We start from the raw sequence: 21,981 nt of genomic DNA on the forward strand, positions 1-21,981 counted from the left end.
CTCTGTCCCATCCTTTTGCTACTCATCCCATCTCCCCTCCCTCCTCTCCCTATCCCCCTCACCCCATCTCCCCTCCCTCCACTCCCTTACCCCATCTTCCCTCTCTCCTCTCCCCCTCTCCCTCCCCTCACCACCCCTCCCCTCCCCATCTCCCTTACCCCATCTTCCCTCCCTCCTCTCCTTATCCCCATCACCCTGCCTCCTCTTACCACATTTCCTTTCCTTGCCTCACACCTCACACCCCTTTATACCTGGGATCCCCATAGTGATAACTAGAAAGAAGGCATATAGTGGAGAATAGGCCGACCTAACCTCAGGATCCCTAGACTGCTCTCCTGTTCTGCTCTGTGGCCTAGGTACTGATGCTCTCCAAGCCTGTTTCCAGCTCTGTCTAGTTTGCATGACCTCATGGGTGTCCATACACTGCCTCAGGGAAACTGCAAGGAAAGAGAAGTGAGAGCTTCTGCTCTGGCCCTTCCTTTGTCCTCAAAGCCCCCAAGAACTCCTTCCCCCTCTTCACCCCTGGATTACCCCCTCCCTACCCCCGCTCCCTCTAGCACAGATGGGCCTGGGAGACAGTGACGTGGGCGCCAGGCACCGTGTCTGCTCAAGCGTCTGCTCAAGCGTCGGCTTCCGCTGGCAACCGCCTACGCAGCCCTGCCTGCTCTGAACATTGGGGACACTGGGGCTGAGAATTAATGGGGGTGGGGGTGGGGGTACTGAAATGGGAGATTCTGAGGGTGTTAAGAAAGGAGATCATGTGGAGCTGAGAGGAAGGGTTAAGGGGGGGGCTAGGATAGGGGAGCTCATGGGAGTAGATAAGGGTTAAGAATAGGATAAAAAATAATAAAATTTAAAAATTAAAAAAAAGAACAGGATAAGACAGAAGATCATGGGGGAAAGACAGGAGATCATATGGGGCCAGGAAGGGCGGGGGGAGTAAAAGGGGGATAAAATGTGGGAACTCAAAAGGGAAGTAGGATGAAAGATTATAGGGAGAACTTTAATGAGGATTGTGGGGATTGTTGAGAAGGGGCTGCTCATGAGGGAGCAGGGATGAGGGGATTATACAGAGGATGAAAAGGGGACTCATAAAGGGAATCTTGGAGGTGCTAAAACCGTGAAGAACTGCTAGGTTACAAAGGAGAGAGCAGAAGGGTACTTAAACTACGCTCGTCTACCGGGGTCTGTTTTGAGATTCAGTTAGGTCATATCAGGTCAACTCCGGGTCACGGTAAGGTAAAGCTAAATCAGGTCAGGGCTAGGTTAGTTCACGGTTCAATGGAAGACAGGTAAGAATGGTAACCTTTTCACCCGGGTCCAGGGACCACACCTCCCAGAGTGCACTATTCTCTCCCCTACCCTCCTAAATGAAGACAGGAAAGAATGCCCAGAGTCACCGCCAACTGGTGGGCGCAGTTTTCCTTTAAGGCTGCCTTTGACGTTGCACGGGTTCCAGAAGGTTCTCCCGGGATTCGGGCAGTGGCCACTACGTCCCACGTTCTCAAACCGGAGATTGGACTAAAATAGTTGTCCCCCGACTGGGGTCTGAGCCCCACAGACCAACCAATAAAATCAAAGGGCGCGTGGAGTTGCCGCCCTCTGTCCCTTTTACCAATGACACGACGAGATAGCGAAGAGGTGTGGTTGATTGATCCCAAAGTGCACCAGTCAGACCCACACCAATCACGGCCCGGAATGTGTGCGCGTGTGGCCGAGAGACAGGGGCGGAGAATGGGCGGCTACCACAGAGCCACTCGTTGAAAGCTGTCCAATTACAGCAGAGGCTGAGCTGAGTGACGGGCAGACGGCGCAATGGGCAGCGCGGAGGCGGAGCTGTGGGGGCGGGTTCCCGGGCCCGCTGGCCGCCGCCGGCGGGCGGGCGACTCCTGTCCAGAGTGGAGGCGGCGGAGCCAGAGCCGGGGGAGGGGGCAGCGGCTGTCTGACGGACCGCGGCGGCGCCCGCAGCTCCTCACTGGTGAGGGCGCCGAGCCAGGACTCGAGGGTCCCGGGAGGGGGGGCGTCGCGCGTCGCGAAGCCAGGGGTCCTGGTGTCGGGATGTCGGGACACTGAGAGCCCATCGGCTCTTCCACTGCGGGGGTGTGGAGGCTCGGGGTCTGCAAGGTGCTCGATGTCCGCGACCCTCTTACAGGGGGCAGCCCGCGTCTGAGCCGGGGGAGGGTCGGGCCGGGTCGCACTGGGTTCCGGGGAGGCGTTTCTGAGCCAGCCCAGTCAGCCAGCGCCGGTGACATCACCGACCACCCTCCCCCGCCGGAGCCCCCTCCCCTCTCCTCCCCTTCTCTCCTCGCCGCGCCTTTTGTCCCAGCCGAGCTCTGCCCCGCCCCGCCCCGCCCATCTGCGAGGGAGGAGACTCCCTGTCAGTGACTTCATTGAGTAGATTCTTGGGGATTGGGGTCTGGTCCTCCCCGGAGAGGCGAGAAGAACACGCTGCCTCTCAGGCCCTCACAGACAATCACACCTGTCAGAGGTACACACGCTGCCACTCACAAGCACACACTCTTCGCACTGCCAGCCTTACTGTCACACAGCCATACAGCCATTCACAATCAGCCAGGCATCGCTGCATCTGAGAGCAGGTGACCGCTGGACCCTATTCCTTCACTCTCCACACCTGGGGATCAGGTCCAGCTCCTGCTGCACCGGACAGGCCTTGCTGGGCAAGTGCCTCTGAGAACCTGAGGAGGCGGCTTCCAGAGCTGCAGCTCTCCAAGCAGGCTCCAGTGGAGCGATCAGAGGTGAGGGGCTGGGCTGGGCATGTTTAAGCGCACAGTGCTCTCCTGCCCATCCCCAGCAGCACCCCCACTACAGGCCCGAGGCGCTTTCCGGAGCTTCCCACACTTCTGGGGAGAAGACTTCTTAGCCAGCTTGATGTTTAAAATTCAGCTGGAGCCCTTAAAACTTCGAGCGTGGACGCTGAATGGGTTTGTAAAGTTTCGGTAAGTCCCTCTGGAGAAGGGCACTCATACCCATACCGAGTCAAATTCTCCATGTCATATCCCCCTCCATTGCCTACCTGCTTCCTCCATCTCATCCTCATCTCATCCCCAGTTACATATAAGAACCCCCCTTCTGTCCCACCCTTACATTTGAATGAACTGCACCCCTTGTCATTCATCTCTTATACCAAACCCTTCAGGCATCCGTTTTCCACATACACCTCCTCTAGTATTTCAACTCTCTACATCCCACTGGTAACCCATTTGCCACTTCAGACATTTTCATTTGTCATCCTTCATCCCCCTCCATCAGTACTTCATTTTCTGTATCAACCATCCCCCCTCCCTGTACCAGTCCCCCTTGCCATTTCTCATTTTTTAGTCCTGCCTCTACATTGACATCCTCTTCATTCTCTCCATCAAAGGCAGTGCCATGCCATGGGGCTCCTTTGTCATTCCAACACGTGGCTTGTGGGTAGGGGAGGGAGGGAGGAAAGAAGGAGGAAAAAAGGCAACTCCTGAAAGAGCTTGCCCTATGTCTGTGGAGGCAAGAGAATTACAGGTCTAGAACAGCTAGCACGGGGTGCAAGGGAGGAAGCTGGCCGGATAAAGAGGTAATGCAGGGACAGTGAGGGGAGGGTTGAAAGCACTGGCAAGGCATTCCACTCGCCCTCAACCTAAAAGCTGCTACAGTTCTCTGGGGGCACCCCCTTGGTGTGCTAGGGTTCCTTCCCAGTTGCAGGGGAAAGAAGGTGTGGGCTGAGGCAGAGATGGCGGCAGACCACCCCCAACTCCCTCTCAGACAGCTTTTACTGCTGCTTCCGAAAATGGCTGCCCTCCCCCAGATGCCCTTTCTTCTCTTCCTCCCCAGCCACAGGCTCCCCCACCAGGCATGACATGCTGGAAGGGGAAAAGGGGGAGTGCCCGCCCTAATGGAGCCTTCTCTTCGTCAGAGTGAGGTGACTCCCAGAACCATGAGTCAATCTAGCCACCTGTAATAGGCCCTGTGGGGGCAGGAGTTAGGGCTGTTGTCCCTGTCTACCTGGGGCCTTGAGGCCTCCCCTAACCCATTACAGCCCTCACTCCTGCCAGGACACCCTGTAATCTCTCTGAAGCAGTCAGAGGCAGAAAAGCAGGCCTTAGCTGTGGCTGCCAGCCCAGGACATTGCTAGAAAGACTCTGGTTCTCTGGGCTTTGGCAGGGGTTGGCCAAGTCTCAGCTGGGTTAGAGAATGGCTTCTGGCCATTCCCCCAACTAGCTCTAGCTACAGGAAAGTGCCTTTCCCTCTATCCACCACAGAGACATTGATGGAGGGAGATTAGAGTGAAAGAATGAGAGTCCTGTGTTTCTCCCTCATATAAATAACAAATGCCCCTGCATCCAGCACATCAGGGACTATCAGAGGAGTGTGGGCCTGGCACTGGGCCAGATCCTAAACCATGAGGCAGGTGAGAGGGAGGGACTGGTAGAGAAGGTACTAAGGAACCGGTGGTTAGTGCCCAATTGTCTCCTAACAGCTAAGGTTTAAAAGCCCTACCTCCAGGATGCTTTTGTTCACTAACACTGATGCTTAGGTGGCACAGACATGTCTTCACACACAGTTTTGTGTGTAGACACTGGGAAATGACTAAAGGGAACTGTTGCCCTGGTTGGGGGAAGGACGGTGTCACCCCGCCCCGATAATGAGAGAGTTAGAAACAGCAGTATCCAAAGGCTGTGAGTCATCCTCTAATCTGAATCACACGTGAGGCTTAGCATAGTCTGGGGAGCGGGGGCAGGGAGGCCTGGGGTCTCCAGTGGCCGAGAGGAATTCAGGTACACACACTCTGACTCAGCCTGGCTGGCCAAGGCAGCTGGCTGAAGACCCAGGTCTGTTCCCAGCCCTGGGCCACTGCCCCAGCTGCCCTTAGCCTGGGCACTATGCCTGAGGCATGGCATAGGAGACCACGATGCTCAGGTGACCTCACCCAGTATGCTGATCTTCACCAGCTTCTGTGCGTGGGTCTGTCAGTCCATGGTGCCACCTCACTCAGCAGGGCTCGTGGGAGTCCTCAGTCTGGTCCAAGGACCTGGGCCTTAGAATAGCCCCAAAAAGTGGGCCACAGCCCCCAGCTTCCTGTTGGGAAAACCCAGGAGCTAAGGAAAGAATCACAGAATCCTAGAATGTCAGAGCTGGGAGAGATCATCTAATCCAACCCTTTCATTTTACTGATGGGGAGACAGAGGCCCACAGAACAGGCATGACCTGCTGAAAGTTACACAGTGAGTCAGGGATTGCAGGATCATCAGGAATAGGACCGGGGTAGAAGGGAATAGAGGCATCAAGGATCGGCCCTGGTTTCTTTCAGAAACAAGGACACCAGTGCCGGTCCAGTGGCTGTGATGGGAAAGGATTACTACAAGATTCTTGGGATCCCGTCGGGAGCCAATGAGGATGAGATCAAGAAAGCCTATCGGAAGATGGCCTTGAAGTACCACCCAGATAAGAACAAAGAACCCAATGCTGAGGAGAAGTTTAAGGAGATCGCAGAGGCCTATGATGTGCTGAGTGACCCTAAGAAACGGGGCCTGTATGACCAGTATGGGGAGGAAGGTAAGAGGGCAGTGCTCCAGCCTGATACTGGACACCTGTCCTTGTCTGGGGTCCTGGGTGACCCAGTTCTCAAAGCAGGGAACTGGAGACTGAGAATGGGGTGAGGGAGGCAAGTGTTCCCAGCACTGACATCCAGAGGAAAGAAGAGACCACCCACTACCCAGCCTCAGCTCACCACAGCTCTCCCTGCCTCTCTCTGCCCCTCTCCCTCCTCAAGTTAAGGCCTTAGAAAAGCTAGAGCCAGAGGCCTTCCCCGCCCTTCTTTCCCTCCCAGCCTTATTAGTCCTGCCTGAAGTCCCCGCTTCTTCATTGGCTGATGGGGAAGGTTAGGAAAGGGAGTGTGTGGCTCTCTGAGGACAGCGCATTTACAGTCATCAGCATAAAAGTTTGGCCCTTAAGCAGCCGGGGAATTAACCACTGGAGCTCTGAGCTAGAGATGGTTGTCCCCTTCCCTGCCCCCTTCCTGCCCACTTCAGGCCAGCAGAACAGAGGTAGAGTTTCGACTCCCTGAGGAAGTGGCAGAGATCCAAGCAAGAGTGGAAGGGGAACTGCTGCTGGCACCTTGCCCCCTCCTGGGGTAGCTGGTGGCCACGCAAAGGGTGTCAGGAAAGGTCCAAATAAAGCCTCTGAGAGGGCGGCTCCTCCCAGCACATCCCACGGGCATGATGTAGCTGCTAATTCTGGGCCTGCCCCTCAGGGCCGCCTGCCACCCGCCAGCCACAAGCACCTGTCAGGCTATATTAAGAGACATTGTCACAGCTGAGGACTCTCCTTTCCAGGAGGAACTGTCCTTCCTCCCCAGTGGCATCCACCTTTCTTCCACATTCTCCTCCTCACTCCCCGCGTCTAGTCTCAAAATTAGATAGGCTAATGATATATACTGTACCTGATACAAAGCAGGTGCTCAAAAGAATGTTCTTTTCCTTTCCTCCTCCTTGCTTTATGTTCCACGGCCCTGTCCTCTGTACACCCCAGTCCTCCCAACCCCCTCTTCTTATTCTCCATGCCACTAGTTCCTTCCATTTTTCCCTCCTCACCTACTAGACTTGCCAATTCCCAGATTCACCAGGCATCTTCTGGAATCCCCAGTATTCTCTCAGCTAAGAAATATTTCTCTCTGGCATAGAGGGATGGGAAGGGTAGTGGTGGGGAAGAGGGAAGCAGTACAGACACCATGCCACCATGTGACCTGTCTAGGAATTGCACTCATTCCTCTGCTTGGCCTCACCTTTGATTAGGAAGAAGGTAGGAGCTGGGAGACCTCCACTTTCTGCATGACCAAACCTAAGCGAAGGGCAAAGCTCATGCCCTAGGTCCAGGCACCAGTTCTAATGGAGATCTACATCCCAGGAGGGCTCCTGAGGATGCAGCACAACCTTAAGGAGACATCCAGGGCCTGGGAAGGGAGAAGCAGCCTTGGAAATGTGGGTTATATTTCTGTCTGCCCTGCCCCCTCCCCAGTAGCCAGCTAGAACAGTTGTGCACATAGACTCTGTGTGCAGCCCTCCCTGGGGACAAGTTGTTCCCAGCTTGAAAGGGGGGTGGTAGTGGTACAGCAGGAATCCTTGCAGAGAATTCACCCCCTCCTGTCATCATCAGTCCAACTTCCCTCTCTCACTGAGCTCTGCCAAGCTTCTTGAACTCACCTGATAATCAGACCCTCAGTAAAAGGAAAGAGCAGACCTTGAGTCTTAGGGGAAGGGTGAAGAGGCAGCTGTCACAAGTCACTGAATTGCTTGCCACTTGGCCTCTCTAATGAAACCCAAATCTCCTCTTGTGGTCCCAGGAAGTTAAGAGGCTAATTTAGGCTCAGGCTTCCACAGCCAATGAAATTCTAGATAAAGCCCTCAAAGAGAAGAGTCCCCTCCCCAAGCCTGGGCCCCACCCCCAAGTCTATATTTCTAGATCATTTCTCAGTGTTAATCCCCTTCCTCCCTCCTCCCCACACAAGCCCCCCAACTACTCCAATCACCACCACTACCATCCCCCTTGAAGACTGCCCCCACAAATCTGAGCCCCTTAGACAGAACCTGACTCCAGAGAGAGTAGCTGGGGTCACCACCTGCAATGTGCCAGCTCACTCATCCTGTTTGGCTGCTCTGACATTAGGTATGGGGTGTAAGGCTTGGTGTTGTACAACTCCAAGGAGCTCCCTTCCCATTGCAATCTATGTCTGTCCAATGTGTGAATGGCAACCCCTGGAGCTGTGCAACACTGTGAGCCCTGAGTGTGGGAACAAAGTATCTGAAAACTTTTTGTAGAGAAATAGCTCCTCTTCTCCAAGCTAATGATCTTTCTTGCTTTTTGGGGCCCCTCCTCATTTCCCATTTGGGCACGAGTCAGAGAAAGAGGAAACCATGCTAGAAGTAGAGTGAGAGTGGGAGCTTCCCTGGTGGCGCAGTGGTTGAGAGTCCGCCTGCCAATGCATGGGACATGGGTTCGTGCCCCGGTCCGGGAAGATCCCACATGCCGCGGAGCGACTAGGCCTGTGAGACATGGCCTCTGAGCCTGCGCGTCCGGAGCCTGTGCTCCGCAACGGGAGAGGCCACAACAGTGAGAGGCCCGCGTACTGAAAAAAAAAAAAAAAAAAGTAGAGTGAGAGTGGACTTCATCCTGGACTGTATTGCCACCTTATTTGGGACAGGTCACTTACAGCCCTCTGTATGGTCAAATTCTGTCTGATTGCCTCTTCCCCTGTCTTTGGAGATAAGCAAAGATATGGGAGCCAGGTATGATTTGTAATATGACCCCAGTCATTCAAGGCTTTGTGAGACATCTTTGGGTCACAGGTACATGGAAGAGTTTACAGTGCTGGAAGTCACATCTTACCAGTCTTCTAGTCTTAGCCTTTCAGCCTCTTTGAACCTCGAGATGTGCCTTATTTATTTATATTTTTTTGCGGTATGCGGGCCTCTCACTATTGTGGCCTCTCCTGTTGCGTAGCACAGGCTCCAGACGCGCAGGGTCAGGGGCCATGGCTCACGGGCCCAGCCGCTCCGTGGCATGTGGGATCTTCCCGGACCAGTGCACGAACCCATGTCCCGTGCTTCAGCAGGCGGACTCTTAACCGCTGCACCACCAGGGAAGCCCAAGATGTGCCTTATTATTAAACATATAATTAAGAGTAGAAATCTTGCCAGAGATTTTTCTTACTCTATTAGGCCAGCCCTCTCTGTGGGAGTTAAAGCTTGCTTCTTCCTCTAGGCCCATGAACTAGGAGCTAGAGGACAGGGGGAGGAGAGTGGGGTGGGGCGGAGACCAGCCATACTGCCCCTAACTTCTCCTCCCTCCAGGCCTGAAGAGCGGCGGCGGTTCATCAGGGGGCTCCAGTGGCTCCTTTCACTACACCTTTCATGGGGACCCCCACGCCACATTTGCCTCCTTCTTTGGCGGCTCCAACCCCTTCGATATCTTCTTTGCCAGCACTCGCTCCACTCGTCCCTTCAGTGGCTTTGACCCAGACGACATGGACGTGGATGAAGATGAGGACCCATTTGGCTCCTTTGGCCGCTTTGGGTTCAATGGGCTGAGTAGGGGTCCAAGGCGAGCCCCAGAACCACTGTACTCTCGGCGCAAGGTGCAGGACCCACCTGTGGTGCATGAGCTGAGGGTGTCCCTGGAGGAAATCTACCACGGCTCCACCAAACGCATGAAGATCACAAGGCGGCGCCTCAACCCTGACGGGCGAACTGTACGCACCGAGGACAAGATCCTGCACATTGTCATCAAGCGTGGCTGGAAGGAAGGCACCAAGATCACCTTCCCCAAAGAGGGCGATGCCACACCTGACAACATCCCTGCTGACATCGTCTTTGTGCTCAAAGACAAGCCCCATGCACACTTCCGCCGAGATGGCACCAACGTGCTGTACAGTGCCCTGATCAGCCTCAAGGAGGTGGGGCCTGGATCAGATTGTGTGTGTTTTTATCGGGTGGGGGGTGGAGGTGACAGAGACATTCTTTCCCCACTTTCTCTTTTCTTCCCTTTCCAATTACTCTACCCTACCTTTTCCTCACTTTCTGTCTCATTTTCCCCAGGCACTGTGTGGCTGTACCGTGAACATTCCCACCATTGATGGCCGAGTGATCCCTTTGCCCTGCAATGATGTCATCAAGCCAGGCACCGTGAAGAGACTCCGTGGGGAGGGCCTTCCCTTCCCCAAGGTGCCCACCCAGCGGGGAGACCTCATTGTTGAGTTCAAAGTTCGCTTCCCAGATAGATTAACACCACAGACAAGACAGATCCTTAAGCAGCACTTACCATGCTCCTAGGCCCTGCCCCAGCCAGCCCAGAGCCTTCCACAGCAATAGCCCCACACTCACCCCACCCATTGTGCACCCAGCTTGATGTCCACTGGACACTAGCAACTCTTTCTAAATGCAAAAAAAAAAAAAAAAAAAAACCCCACTGGTTTTCAGGGAAAATGTTCCTGTCCCTGACCCCTTTCAGAGCTGGGCTGTCTTGGGGGAGTGGGAGGGAGGTGGGGAGAGCTAGCCCAGGCCAGGGGTTAATTTTCATGTCACAAGCTTTGAATCCAGTTCCCACTCCAGTGGCTGGAGAGTGACCTGAGTGCTACTTGAAGATATAGAGATTCCTTGTCCACGCCTGTAAATAGCATGTCCTCCTTCCCCTCTCAGCTTTGCTAATACCTCTCCTTTCCCTTCCCTTCAGCTTCCTCCTACTGGGGGAGGAAGAGGATAAAAAGGACACTGCTTTCCCACCCCAGTCCCACCCCCAAGTCCACAGTGTCCAAGGTTATCACACACATATTCATGCACACAAAGCACACACCTAGAGCTATGTGTGCCTCTCCAGGGTTGAGATAGGAAGGGAAGGTCCATAAACCATGAACCGGGCCATTGAGCACGAGACACTTTTCATTTGGGAAAGGGAGGTGACGGGGCCCTCAGCAGCCTCCCTGACAGCTCCCCTGCCCAGACTCTGCAGAGCTGGAAGTACTGTCCTCCCTGCTGCTCTTAAGAGTGTGCAAGGGTAGAGGAAGGGGAGGGGGCTGCTGTATTAAGTCTAAGAGGTGGAGGGCAGGGTCTGTCTCCTAGCCTTCATCAGGAAGGGAAAGGGCTTTGGGTCAGGTGGCAGCTATTCCCCACCAAGAGATTCAGGGTCACAGGTTTCTCCCCACACCTCTGAACTCAGGGCCTAGCCACCCCAAAACTCCCAAATCCCATTTTTGTGATATATGAAGCTACTTATTTCTTACCCTTCATGGAGGCTGCGGGGGAATTTCTAGCCCTCTGACGCCCGTGTGACCCCACCTCACTCCCATAATTGTATAAAGATCAAATAGTGAAGGAGCTAGGGTAAGACTGCTTCAGCCATGTTCTGGGGTGGGGTTTTTAGGCTTTCTCACTTTGACAAGCCCCTGAATGTTTTTATAGTAGTTTTTTTGTATTTTTTTGTAATGACAGTATTATGGAAAAAATAAAGTATTTTAAAACTATGGAATCTGAGCAGGAGCAACGAACCTGTGATAGGGGTGGATGTGCACTGACAGCCTCCCTCCTGAGCCCCGCTCACCTTTGAGAAGCCCAAGCAGCCCTCGATATAAGGTGAAGCTGACTCCTTCCTTCCTCTAAGCCCAGATTCCCAGAATTTCCAAAATGTACACCCAAAACACAGCAAAGACAGAAGATATCACTCAGCTATTAGGGGAAACAAAAACTATTTGGAAAGAATAAATATCCTGGGTTATGAGAAATAGAGACTGTCCTCTAAGGATGTGCCAGCATGAGAATCAATAGATTTTTCTCTACATGGACTGGAATTTTCCTTTAAGAGAAAGTTTCCTCCTAGGAGGGATGGAGGAGGACTTTCTGGCTGACTAGAAAAGACACATTCCCAAAGACAGAGCCTGAGGCAAGTGGAGAGGGCGGCTGGAGGTACCTGGCATCCTTGGCCCATGCTTAGCATGGCCTGGCTGAAGACACAGGATTCCTGTGAGGCATGAACACTGTTACTGATACTTAAGTCTAAATTGTCCAGGGATGTCTGTCCAGGTCTTTGAATTGCCTGTCCCTGCTGAGACAACTCTGGTCCTCAGGGCCTGTGTGTGGACTGCATGATGCCCTTGTCACTTTCCTTGGATCTGGGTAGGGAGGAGCCCTGTAGTCGCAGGAATGCTCATCTGCAGGCTCTGCCTGGGCCTGGACTTCCTCCTGGTGCTGACTTTCCTCCCAGATTCTTTTCCAGGATCAGGCCCATGACAGCCATGCCCTACTGAACTTCAGTGTCCCCAGTGCTATGAAGACAACTCTGCCTTCACCTGTACCTGGGCTCCACATAGAGGCTGACAAGGTCTAGGCTTTTAACAGGGATCTTCCTGCCCTTGTTTTTTATCCTGGGACAACACCAATGAAAAAAGCTCATTCTTTTATTCAAGGTACTTTTGGGTGGAGCCTGTTCCCTCCAGTGCAGAAACCAAGGGGTTTCTGTTCAAAAGGATGTCTGCTAATCCCCCAGCCTGGGCAGGGAGATCCCTAATCCTTCATCCTCTACTCAATGTTTTCCTATTCCAGGTCTCCTAGGGTTGGTCCCTCTCTTCACCCAGGGCTAAATTCTTATCCTAGCTCTTTCCTGAGGCCTGAAGCTTTGGGATCTAGGCATGCTGGGCCAAACTGCTCCCTCTGGCCTCCCTGTGGATGCAGAGGATCTGGGATCTGGGAAATTTATCATGTCCCACTGAGTACTTTATGGGGATAGACTATGAGACCTTAGAGGCCAGGGGCACTTCAATGAGAAAGCCCTGAAGTTGGCCTTGCAGCTCTGCCTACAATCTGAGCCTTATCATTCTTGGAGATTACATGTGGGATTTGTGGTCCTTTAATACCTGTGTAACCTTAAACACACACACACACACACACACACACACACGTATATAAAAATCAAGATAGTCAAGAAACTGGGGGAAAGTCTGGTTCAGCCAGGTCCTGGGTAATGGGGTCTTTATTGGGTTATCTCACTTTGATCAAGCCCCTGAATCCTTTTATAGTAGTTGTGTGTGTGCCAGGGGGTAATTTTATATGACAGTACTATGACAATCATTTGTTCATTTATATAATAACTATGATCGGCCTGTCCCTCATCCTGCCTCGGGGTTTTTTTCAAACAGCTAAGCAACCTTGGCTTAGCCATCCCTCAGACAAACCAAATCAGCTGCACAGTTGGGTGGCTGAGAGAGAAGGGTGGACTGAGGAAGGGGCCATGATTGAGTCTCTATAAACTAAACAGTTTTATGGATTCAAGGAGCTTGAGAGGTAAGCTCTACCTCTACCATACCCCAAACCATATAATCTGGGCTTACTAATGCTTGTCTAATGCCTAGATCAAGGAAGGAAACTTCCAAGAGGTATTCAGGCAGTGTTCTTGACTTACTGAGTAAACCAAATATCCAGTTTCCAAGTGGCTTATAGGACTTTCCAGGAGGGGGTAGAGTATACTTGGCAGCAAGCCATGAACAATACATATCTATAGGGATCCCATTCTAATAGGTCTGCCCCAGCTTCTTGCCCAAGTAAACCTTCAGGACATTTTCCAGTTGCTTCTAATCTAGGTTCTCTTTTAAACACATTGATAGGTCATTTCCTGATCCATTCCCTGAGTGGCTCAAGTCACTTTTTATCTCCTCTGAAGAATGGTCCCTCAAAACCTTCACTAGGTTGCTTTCTGAATTTCTTGACAGGTTAAATTTGGGGCCTTTTCTCAGGCTATGATTCAGGTTCTTCCCTAGGTCATTCTCTAACTGGAACTTTGCTGGGTCCCTCACATAGAAAATTCCTAGGTGCCACAATCCAATCATTCTTAGGTCATCGCTGACTTGACCCATAAACACAGAGGGCTGTGAAAGTCTAAGATCGTTCCTTCTCTGAGATTTGTCTGTTAGTTGCCCTGAGGCCACATCAGTGCCAGAAACTCTTGGATCCTGAAGGCCAGGACCCACTAGTGTTACATGGAACTCTTTCAAAGGTGGTGCTTTAGTTGGTTCCAAATGTTATTTATAGGAAATTCTCTAAGAAAAATGGAAACTGGAACATAGGGCTGGGAGCCCAGGCTATACTAAAAGAAGTTAAAATCTACAAATTTTCACTCTGCTTCTGTAACAGTTATTATTTCATTTGGAGTGAGAGACTGTACCTCACACTGGGTCCTAGGAAAGCTTACTCCAAAGGCCCTAATCTGGGGTGGAGAAGAAAGTAGTAAGGATGGGAGCAAGGATTGAAGGTGGGCCTTAGGTAGGGGCTGGGAATGAAACAGGGTTCAGGGCTAGGGAAGCAGTGGGGAATATTTAGCCTGCATTTAAATTAGAGGGGATGAAGGAACAGGCATTAGAAATTCCACTGAATAAAACAAAGGGAGACTCCAGTGGGGAGCAACCACCAGAAATCAGGACAGCAGCTACAAGGGATTCATTGAGCAGATAGGGGAGACCCTAGAAAAGCTCGCTCCATTTATGCTGCAAATGGTCCTCCCAGGCTTGAGGATGTGGGAGCTGCTGAAGACTGTGCAGTTGATTTGGTTTGTCATCAGTGTTCCACAGTGGTTGGGAGCTTGGGTGTCCTGCATGTCAGCAAATGACTCTAAAATAGTCCCAGATATCCTCTCAGCAAAGACTGGGCGACTCATTGGTTCTAATGATTTAACAAAACCTCTATTCAATAATTAGCTGACCATTAAGCTAATCAAGCAGAGACTTAGTGTCTACACACAACAAAGAATATAGACCTTACAGAATTAGTTCAGAAAAGTCAATATGCAAACAACAAAACAGCTATAACAACAAACTCTGGAGAGAATATGATTTCTAGAGTTGCCATGTTATATCATTTAAAATGTCCAATTTTCAATAAAAACTACAAAACATGCAAAGAAACAAAAAAATATGGCCCATACATATATGCAGGGGAAAAAACAACAGTCAATAAAAAGTGACCCTGGGAATTCCCTGGCGATCCAGTGGTTAGGACTCTGTGCTCTCAGTGCTGAGGGCCTGGGTTGGATCCCTGGTCAGGGAACTAAAAATCCCACAACCTGCATGGTGAAGCCAATAAATAAATAAACAAATAATAAAAATAAATTAAAATTGACCTTGAGGAAATCCAGATACTGGACTTACTAGACAAAGACTTTAAATCAGCCATTCAAAATATGTTCAAAGGGGCTTCCCTGGTGGCGCAGTGGTTGAGAGTCCGCCTGCCGATGCAGGGGACACGGGTTCGTGCCCCGATCCCGGAAGATCCCACATGCCGCGGAGCGGCTGGGCCCGCGAGCCATGGCCGCGGAGCCTGTGTGTCCGGAGCCTGTGCTCCGCAACGGGAGAGGCCACAGCAGTGAGAGGCCCGTGTACAGAAAAAAAATATATATATATGTTCAAAGAAGTAAAGAAAACTATGTTTTAGAAAAAACTAATGGAAAGTATGAAAACAATGGCTCACCAAATAGAGATTATAAATAAGAGATAGGAATTACTTTTTAAATATAACCAAATAGGAACTCTGAAGTTGAAAAGTACAATAACTGAAATGAAACTTTCAATAGGAGCTCAAAGACAGATCTGAACAGGTGGAAGAAAAATCAGTGATTTTGAAGATAAGTCAATTGAGATTATCTAATGTGAGGAACAGAAAGAAAAAGTAATGAAGAAAAATTAACAGAGCCTAGAAGACCTGTGGGACAACATCAAGTATACAACATACAAATAATGGGAGTCCCAGAAAGAGAGGAGAGAAAGAAAGGGGCAGAAATAATAGCCAGAAAAATAATGTTCAAAACTTTCCAAGTTGAATGAAAGACTAGTCTACACATCCAAGAAGCTTAACAAGTTCTAGGTATGATAAACACAAAGAGATCCATAGTTAGACACATCATAATCAAACTATCAGAAGACAAGACAGAGACAATCTTGAAAGAGGCAAGAGAAAAGTAACTCATCACATACAAGGGATCCTCAATAAGATTAGCAGCTTATTTCTCATCAGAGGCTATCAAGGCCAGACGGCATTGGATGGTATACTCAAAGGTCTGAAAGAAAAATTCTACAATCACCGAAACTATCCACAAATATGGAGGAAGAATTAAGACCAGATAAACAAAAACTGAAAACCCATTGCTAGCAATTCTGCTCTACAAAAAATACTAGTGGAGTCCTTCAGGCTGGAAAAAAAAAAAAAAAAGGAAATTAGACCAGTAACTCAAATCCACATGAAAAAAAATAAATAGCACTGGCAAAGGTACCTACAGAGGAAAACATAAAAGATAGTATAAACGTATATTTGTTTGTAACTCTTCTCTTCTCCCATCTGATTTAAAAAATACCTTCATAAAGCAATAAATCTGTGTTGCTGGACATACAATGTATAAAGATATAATTTGTACACCCATAAGAGTACAAAGGAGGGGGAAAAAATGGAGCTCTATAGGAGCAAAATTTTTATATACTATAGAAATTGAATTGGTATTAGTCCAAACTAAATTGTCATAAATTAAGATTTATTAAGATAAAAAAAGATACAGATAAGATTTATCAGGCTAAATTAGCAAGATAAATTATGATAATTACAACCCCCAAGACAATAAATTATGATAATTATAATCCTCAAGGCAATCACTAAGAAAATAACTCAAAAATATAGTAAAAGACAATGTAATTAAAATAGCATACCAGAAAATATCTATTTAACAAAAAAGGCAGTAAAGGAGCAACTGAGAAACAAACAAACAAAAATGACATAAGAAATATAAAAAACCAAAAGTAAAATGGTAGATATAACCCCTACCATATGCTACACTAAATATAAGTGGATTAAAACTTTCCAATTAAAAGACTGAGATTGGAAAAATGGATTTTAAAAAATATACGATCCAATTATATGCTATCTACAAGAGACACACTTTGGATTCAAAGACACAGATAATTAAGAGCAAAAGGATGTAGGGACTTCCCTGGTGGTCCAGTGGGTGAGACTTCAGGCTTCCAATGCAGGAGGCCCGGGTTCAATCCCTGGTCGGGGAACTAGATCCTGCATGCATGCCACAACTAAGAGTTCGCATGCCGCAATTAAGAGTCTGCATGGTGCAACTAAGAAGCCCACATGCTGCAACTAAGAAGTCCTCATGCCACAACTAAGAAGTCTTCATGTTGCGACTAAGAGTCTGCATGCCACAACTAAGAAGTCTGGATGCTGCAACTAAAGATCCCACATGCCATAATGAAGATCCCACATGCCACAATGAAGACCTGGCATAGCCATAAATAAATAAATAAATAAATAAATAAAAAGTATAAATAATTTAAAAATATGGTCATCCTTTAAAAAAAAAAGAGAGAGTAAAAGGATGGAAAAAGATATACCATGCAAACAATAACAAAACGAAAGCTCTAAAGTGTCTGTACTAATATCAGACAAATCAAACTTTAAAAGAAAAACTGTTACAAGAGGCAAAAAAAGAGATTACATTTTATAATTATAAAAGAGTCAATTCATTAAGAAGATATAACAATTATAAACATACATGCACCTAAAAACAGAACCCCAAATACATGAAGGAAAAACTGACACAACTGAAGGGAGAAATAAACAATTCAACAATAATAATGAGAGATTTCAATATGCCACTTTCAATAATGTATAGAACTAGGCCAAAGATTAACAAGGAAATAGAAGACTTGAACAACATTATAAATCAACTAGACCTAACAGACATCTATAGAGCACTCCATCCAATAATAGCAAAATATACACTCTTTTCAAGTACACATAAAACATTCTCCAAGTGAGACCATATATTAATCGTTAAAACAAATATCAATAAACTTAAAAGGACTGAAATCATACAAAGTACATTCTATGATCACAATGGAATGAAAGAAATCAATAAGAGAAGGGAAATGGGGAAATTCACGTATATGTAGAAATCAAACACACACACATAAATAACCAATGTGAGATCCTAGATTATATATATATATTATACATATTATTAGGAGATCTTAGGTTTTATATATATATATATGATCTCCTATTGGCTCTGTTTTTCTGGTGAACCCTGATTAATACACATAGAAATTACCAACTGACTTCAAAGGAAATAGAAATCTCAACAGACAAATGACAAGCAAAGAGATTGAATCAGTAATCAAAAGCCTTCCAACAAAGAAAAATTCTAGAATGATGGCTTCACTAGTGAATTCTACCAAACATTTAAAGAATTAATACCAATCCTTCTCAAACTCTTTCCAAAAATTGAAGAGGCAACACTTTCTAACTCATTCTATGAAGTCAGCAGTACCCTGATACCACAGCCAGATAATGAAAAATTAGAAAACAATACATTTTAAATTCTAAAATTAGAAAATAATAAATTTAAATAATAAAATTAGATTAGAAAAGAAAATTACAGGCCAACATTCCTTACAGACACAAAAAATAGATGCAAAAATCTTTAACAAAATATTAGCAAATTGAACTCAATAGCATATTACAAGAATTATTTACCATAGCTAAGTGGGATTTATTCTAGGAATACAAGGGTGGTTCAACATAAGAAAATCAATCAATGTAATACATCATATTGATAGAACAAAGGGGAAAAAAACCACATGATCATCTCAGCTGACACAGAAAAAACATTTGACAAAATCCAAACTTTTCATGCCAAAAACTCAGAAATAGGGAGTAGAGGGAAAATTCCTCAACATGACAATGAGTATTTTTTTTTAAATCCACAGCTAGCATCATATTCCATGGTGAAAGACTGAAAGTATTCGCCCTAAGATCAGAAACAAGGCAAAGATGCTCACTTTCACTACTGCTGTTCAGCAGTGTACTGGAAGTTCTCCTTGATAAGAAAAAGAAATAGAAGTCATCCAAATTGGAAAGGAAAAGGTGAAACTATTTCTATTCACAGATGACATGATCTTATATATAGAAAATCCCAAAGAATCCACAAGAAAGCTAGTAGCACTAATAAATAAATTCAACAAGTTGCAGTGTACAAGATTAACACACAAAAATCAGTTGTGTTTCTCTATGCACCACAAATAAACCATCCAAAAAGGAAATTATGAAGGCAATTCCATTTACAATAGCATATAAAAGTATTAAATACTTAGGAATTAATCAAACCAAGGAGGTTAAGGATTTATATCCTGAAAACTACAAAACATGGCTGAAAAAAATTAAAGAACCATATAAATGGAAAGACATCCTGTACCCATGGACAGGAAGACTTAACATTGTTAAGATGTCAATAGTATCCAACATGATCTACAGATTCAACATGATCCCTATTAAAATTCCAACTACCTTTTTTGTAGAAATGGAAAAGCCATCATCAAAATCATATGGGATTGCAAGGAGTCTCAAATAGCCAAAACAATCTTGGAAAAGAAGAATAAAGTTGGAGGACTCATACTTCTTTATTTCAAAACTTACTAAAAAACTACATTAATTGAAACTTCCCTGGTGGCACAGTGGTTAAGAATCCGCCTGCCAATTCAGGGGACACAGGTTTGATCCCTGGTCCGGGAAGATCCCACATGCAGTGGAGCAACTAAGCCCGTACGCCACAACTACTGAGCATGCGCTCTAGAGCCTGCGAGCCACAACTACTGAGCCTGCGTGCCACAACTACCGAAGCCCATGTGCCTAGAGCCCGTGCTCCACAACAAGAGAAGGCACCGCAATGAGAAGCCCGCACACTGCAACAAAGACCCAACGCAGCCATAAATTAATTAATTAATTAATTATTTTTAAAAAACTACATTAATTAAAACAGTATAGTACTAGCATAAGCATAGACATACAGACCAATGGAATCAAATAAGGAGCCCAGAAATAAACCCTCACATATATGGTCAATTGATTTTTGAAAAGGGTTCCAATACCATTCAATGGGGAAAGGACAATCTTTTCAACAAATGATGCTGAGAAAACTGAATATTTATATTACACCATATATAAAAATTAACTCAAAATGCATCAAAGACCTAAACTTAAGAGCTAAAACTATAGAGCTCTGGGGAGAAAACACTGGGAAAAAACTTTATGACAATGCATTTTGGAACAGTTTCCTGGGTACGACACCAGAAGCACAGGCAGCAAGAGAAAAATATAGATAACTTAGACTTCATAAAGTTCAGCACTTCTATGCATCAAAGGACACTACCAAGAAAGTGAAAAGACAACCTACAGAATGGGAGAAAATATTTGCAAGTTATATATCTTATAAGATATTAATATCCAGAATATATAAACAACTCAACAACAAAAAAGCAAACAATCCAAATCAAAGATAAAAGGACTTGACATTTCTCCAAAGAAGATTTACAAATAGCCAATAAGCACATGAAAAGATGCTCAACTTCATTAGTCATGAGGAAAATGCAAATCAAAACCACAATGACATTCCACTTCCACCAAGTAGGATAATAAAATTTAAATAACAGAAAATAAGAAGTGTTCACAAGGATATGGAGAAATAGGAACACTTGTGCATTGCTGGTGGGAATGTAAAAATAGTGCAGCCACTAAGAAAAACAATTTGGTGGCTCCTTAAAAAATTAAACATAGAACTTTCATATGACCCAGCAATTCTACTCCTAGGTATACATCCAAAAGAACTGAAAGCAGGAATTTGAACATATATTTGTACACAAATGTTCATAGCAGCATTAGTCACAGTAGCCAAAAAGTGAAAATAACCCAAGTGTTCATCAACAGATGAATGAATAAACAAAATATAGTACATATATACAATGGAATATAAGTCAGCCAAAAAAAAAGAAATGAAATTTTTTATATATGCTACAACATGGGTAAATCTTAAAAACATGTGAAATTAACTAGACACAGAAGGACAAATCTTATATGAATCCACTTATATGAGGTACCTAGAGTAGGCAAATTCATAGGGACAGAAAGTAGAATAGAGGTTACTAGAAGCTGGGGTTGTGGGAGGGGGAAGGAGAAGGAGTTATTATTCAATGGGTACAGAGTTTATGTTGGGGATGATGAAATAGTTTTAGGAGTAGATAGTGGTGATGATTACACAACATTGTGAGTGTATCTAATGCCTGAATCTGAATTGTACACTTACGAATGAGAAATATTATGTGTATTTTACCACAATAAAAAACAATGAAGTCTACATCTAAAACTAATACAATGTTATGTATCAATTATATCTCAATAAAATTAATTAATGATTTAAAAGAAACAACAATGACATCAAAATGGATCACAGACTTAAATATAAGAGCTAAAACCATAAAACTCTTAGAAGAAAACACAGAAGTAGATCTTCATGATCTTGGATTTGGCAATGGATTCTTAGATATGACACCAAATATGTGAGCAACAAAAGGAAAAACAGAAAAATTGGACTTCATCAAAATTAACAAGTTTTGTGCGTCAAAGGACACTATCAAGAGAGTGAAAAGATAAGTCATAGAATGGGATAAAGTATTTGCAAATCATACATTTATAAGGGTTTAGTATCCAGAATACATAAAATACTCTTATAACTCAACAACAAAAAGACAATCTACCCAATTTTAAGACAGGCAAAAGACATGAATAGAAATTTTGCCAGACTACAAGATATTTAAATGGCCAACAAACACATGAGAAGATGTCAATGCCATTGGTCATGAGGGAACCCTTGTACATTGCTGAGAAATGTAAAATGGTGCAGTCACTTGGAAAATAATTTTATGGTTCCTCAGAAAGTTAAACATAGAATTATCATATGACCCAACAATCTCACTCCAAGGTACATACCCAAGAGAAATGAAAACATATATTTCCACAAAACTTACACACAAATGTTTATAATAGCATTATTCATAATAACCAAACGATGGAAATAACTCAAATGTCCACCAACTGACAAATGGAAAAACAAAATGTGGTATATCGATACAGTGGAATATTATTCAGCCATAAAAAAGGAATGAAGTACTAGTACATGCTACAACAAGGATAAACTTTCAAAATCCTATACTATGGGAAAGAAGCTAGACACAAAATTTCAATTATATTATATATTCCATTTGTATGAGATATCCAGAACAGGCACATCTATAGAGACAGAAAATAGATTAGTGATTGCCAGGGGCTGGGAGAAGGGAGGAATGAGGAGTGTGTTATTGGGCATACCTCTTGTTGAAATGATGAAAGTGTTTTGGAATTAGATAGTGGTGATGATTGCACAACCTTGAGAATATCCTAAAAACTATGAATCGTACACTTCGTAGGGGTGAATTCTATGGTATGGGAATTATATCTCAATTTTTAGAAATAATATTTTTTTAAATGAATAAGAGAGATCCATGCATAAGAGGTTGATACCCTGAGAAAAGGTGGAGTTAAGTGAGGTGAAATAGTCCAGACACAAAGTCTAGCTAGAGAATAGGATCTG

General features: G+C 45.9%; 2 protein-coding genes across 2 annotated transcripts in view; one reads left to right on the top strand and one right to left on the bottom strand.

Annotated features, from left to right (window-relative positions):
- Positions 1-21,981, bottom strand: part of LOC309799833 (protein SPATA31F1-like) — a 114,447-nt gene that overhangs the window by 82,678 nt on the left and 9,788 nt on the right.
- Positions 1,861-11,539, top strand: DNAJB5 (DnaJ heat shock protein family (Hsp40) member B5). The gene is made up of 4 exons (XM_082620995.1): positions 1,861-1,978; positions 5,306-5,550; positions 8,844-9,445; positions 9,588-11,539. The coding sequence occupies exons 2-4, from the start codon at positions 5,340-5,342 to the stop codon at positions 9,819-9,821; spliced, it is 1,047 nt and encodes a 348-aa protein (XP_082477121.1). The 5' UTR covers positions 1,861-1,978; positions 5,306-5,339; the 3' UTR covers positions 9,822-11,539.

Source organism: Mesoplodon mirus (genome assembly GCF_964341445.2).
Source record: "Mesoplodon mirus genome assembly, chromosome: 1".
NCBI lineage: Eukaryota > Metazoa > Chordata > Mammalia > Artiodactyla > Ziphiidae > Mesoplodon > Mesoplodon mirus.

What these genes read in the sequence shown, in the direction of transcription:
- DNAJB5 (XM_082620995.1), top strand. Translation starts at nt 5,340, where the DNA reads ATGGGAAAGGATTACTACAAGATTCTTGGGATCCCGTCGGGAGCCAAT. An exon ending in TGACCAGTATGGGGAGGAAG is followed by an intron (nt 5,551 to 8,843) that starts GTAAGAGGGCAG and finishes TCCTCCCTCCAG; the next exon opens with GCCTGAAGAGCGGCGGCGGT. An exon ending in CCCTGATCAGCCTCAAGGAG is followed by an intron (nt 9,446 to 9,587) that starts GTGGGGCCTGGA and finishes CATTTTCCCCAG; the next exon opens with GCACTGTGTGGCTGTACCGT.